This window comes from Bidens hawaiensis, unplaced genomic scaffold (genome assembly GCF_021521415.1).
Source record: "Bidens hawaiensis isolate Kalapana, Puna unplaced genomic scaffold, B.hawaiensis_p1.1 tig00031255_1, whole genome shotgun sequence".
In the NCBI taxonomy this organism is placed as follows: Eukaryota; Viridiplantae; Streptophyta; class Magnoliopsida; order Asterales; family Asteraceae; genus Bidens; species Bidens hawaiensis.
The window spans coordinates 72,949-75,866 of NW_027505211.1; the positions used below are offsets into that span (position 1 = coordinate 72,949).

The 2,918-nt window shown below is 33.0% G+C and overlaps 1 protein-coding gene across 1 annotated transcript; it reads right to left on the minus strand.

Annotated features, from left to right (window-relative positions):
- Positions 1–1,186: 1,186 nt before the first annotated feature.
- Positions 1,187–2,626, minus strand: LOC143611507 (TPD1 protein homolog 1-like). Its single transcript, XM_077085712.1, has 3 exons — positions 2,548–2,626; positions 2,355–2,468; positions 1,187–1,498 (listed from the first exon to the last, which is right to left on the minus strand). Exons 1-3 carry the CDS (start codon positions 2,624–2,626, stop codon positions 1,188–1,190), a joined length of 504 nt encoding a protein of 167 aa, XP_076941827.1. The 3' UTR covers position 1,187.
- Positions 2,627–2,918: the final 292 nt, after the last annotated feature.

Genomic DNA, 2,918 nt, shown 5'->3' on the forward strand with positions numbered 1-2,918 from the left:
TTCGAAACATCAATACATAACTTTACATATGTAATCACAAGCATTGAGCATTTGGACAGGGTAAATAATATAATAAATAAATAAATATTGGAAAATTATATATATGTCAAAGAACATAAATTCACTATTTTTATTAACAAAATATGTGAATATAAACATAAATCAAATGATACATTTTCAAATACTAAAGTATTTTAAAAAGTGATTCATTCTTTATTATTTTTGGCAGACTAGTTCTGACTTGACCGCCTAAATCCGAGCCCGAGTAATATAGGTCAAGTTCGAGAAAAACGCCTCGAAATGATGTCGGGTAGCGAGTAATCACCAAGCACTCGACAAGTTAACCGAGTTTTACATCACTAACTCAACATACATGACTACATACAAAAGTTGAAAACCAGCATAGAGGAAAAGACAAGAATGCCCTTGTATTAAATGCAAAATTCTCTTTTTCTCATACCATTACTTCCTCTTGGCTGACATTTTCTGGATGACAGAAAGCACAAGCTCAAGTGTGCTTGAGACACAACCCTGCAAAGTGTGAGAAGAAGAGACACAAAACTCTGCAAAATAAAAAAGCACATCATTTTTGACTCTTAAAAAGCATTGTCTCAAAATCTAATGAATGACCAATCAATCTTTCAAATCACTTAAACAAAGACAGTTTAAATTCAAACCTTTTTCCTGTTAAAAAATCTAGGCCTGGCATTAAACACAAGTGACCGAAGCGGGTTTCTCGGCTCTGGTAACAGACATTTAAAAATGTGTGTCTTACTCCTGAACGTGGTGCTGAAAACTAGAAGGAAAGCTGAAATGTATTGTAAATTAAAACAATAAAAATTAAACCAACCTGTGTAGACCGGAAACCTGTTCTGGCCCAACCCCTGTCAACCAGAACCAAATTAACCATTTCTTGATTCGATCCCGAAGCCATTCTAATACGTGACCCGAACCCACCCGACCTGTTTTCCAGTCATAAAAATATCTATAATAACTTCAGAAATTGACATAAATTCTCTAATTTTTTTTGCTTGAAATCCATTAAAAATTGAATCTTTTTTCCGGGTTTGTTCTAGGATCGAACTTACAACGCATAAAAGAAAAAAAAATGATACATCAATCATGAAAGATGTATATATACATTAGTACATAAACCAAGCTAGTGTAATGTAGTTTAGTTGTAGGGCCTAGCAAAATCTTGCATGTTTTAAGGAGATGGGATACATGAAAGAATTTGAATAAGAAAAACTAATCATTTGACCAGTTCTCAACATTTGACCATCATTGACCAGGCAGTCATCATAAAAAAGTCTCTTGAAGAATCTTGGGTTGACTATTCTTGCTGAGGCAAACCAACCACAATGAAGATGAATATTTGAAGGTGCACACCCTGATTCTGATACACATGTGTTGACTATTTGGACTATGTATTGTGGTATCCCACTTGTTGACCCTTTGCTCTGTGAAATGCTCAAGTCTCTTGAGGTACAAGTTGACCCTGTTGACCAAATTCATATGAAAATTTGTTACTTACTTTGCATGCATGTGTTAGTTGTAGCAATCATATATGGGATTTAAACAGGGGTGCAGCTTTATGACACTACATGAACCTAACACGAAATTCGTGGGTTGCGTTTGTTTTGGCTTGAACCCTTGAATTGACCCGTTTAGATAAAGGGGTCAATTTGGTTTTTTTATTCTATGTAATAATTTAAATGTAATTGTTTTGCATAAATTTGTATTTTTGTTTTTAAAAATGTAAATTTAAAGTATTAGTACGTGAAAGCAATAAAAAACACTTTCGAGTCAAACGTATCGTGTTCGGGTCAACCCGTATATATTCAGGTTCAGGTGTCTTACACGATTTCAAATTTGTGTATGGTTGGACCTACCAACCTACTAACACGACCCGTTTAACACCCCTAGATTTAAGTGACCGGTTAAGTAATTATGTTGTATGAGGTGAACAATAAAAAAGGTCTACCATGTGCATGGTTAGTTATAGCTTGTGAAATTACATCTAAGATGAACGTGGAAGAAAGAAAATGAGAAAGCAACAGGACCTATTTATGGTTAAAGTTGCCAAATGAATAAATAAATACATTATCTAAGTTGTACCATGTACATGCTTAGTTGTACCTTTGACAAATTACAACTAACACTTCTTTGTCAAAGAAATCTATATCAAAAGAGAGACAAACCCCAAATTAGTAAATTTTATTTGTTGTGTTTGTACTATGTGTCTTATGTTCATGCCATTTTCATGATGCATATTATGTGACTGGTTTTGTACCATGTGCGTGCATCTTTACTAGTACTCTACATAGAAGATAAAAAAAAGTTAAAAACTTTGCCTTGAAAAAGAAGCTTTCTGTGAGTGTTGGATGACTCTTGTAAGCTTGCTGTATTTATGTTGTAATCTCTCAAACTGAAACTATGCAAATTCTTGTTTGATGAATATGAACCACCTGATCGATCAGTAAACATTGCAAGATTAATAAACAGTTAAGAGTTGTAAGTTTCAAATATATATATTTTTGATGTTACCTGAAGGAAACTGAAAATGAGATACAACAATGATGAACATTATGATGGAGGAGAAGAAGATGACATGAATGAAGCTCATGATCATGATGTATGACTTATAGAGTGGAAGTTAAGCTCACAGGTGGTGGTTACTTTAGTATCACAATGCACATATATATATATATATATATATATATATATATATATATATGAAAGTAGCTAGAGTTGGCTTGCTAGTTGGTACGTACCATACAATGTGAGATGAGTCTATTTATATAGATCTAGGGGATTTTCTATTTTATTTTATTTGATTTTTTCATATAGTATAGTATTATTTATCTTGTAAAAACAATTAACAAGAAATAAAAAAATAGGGTAGTGTCTTTCGACTG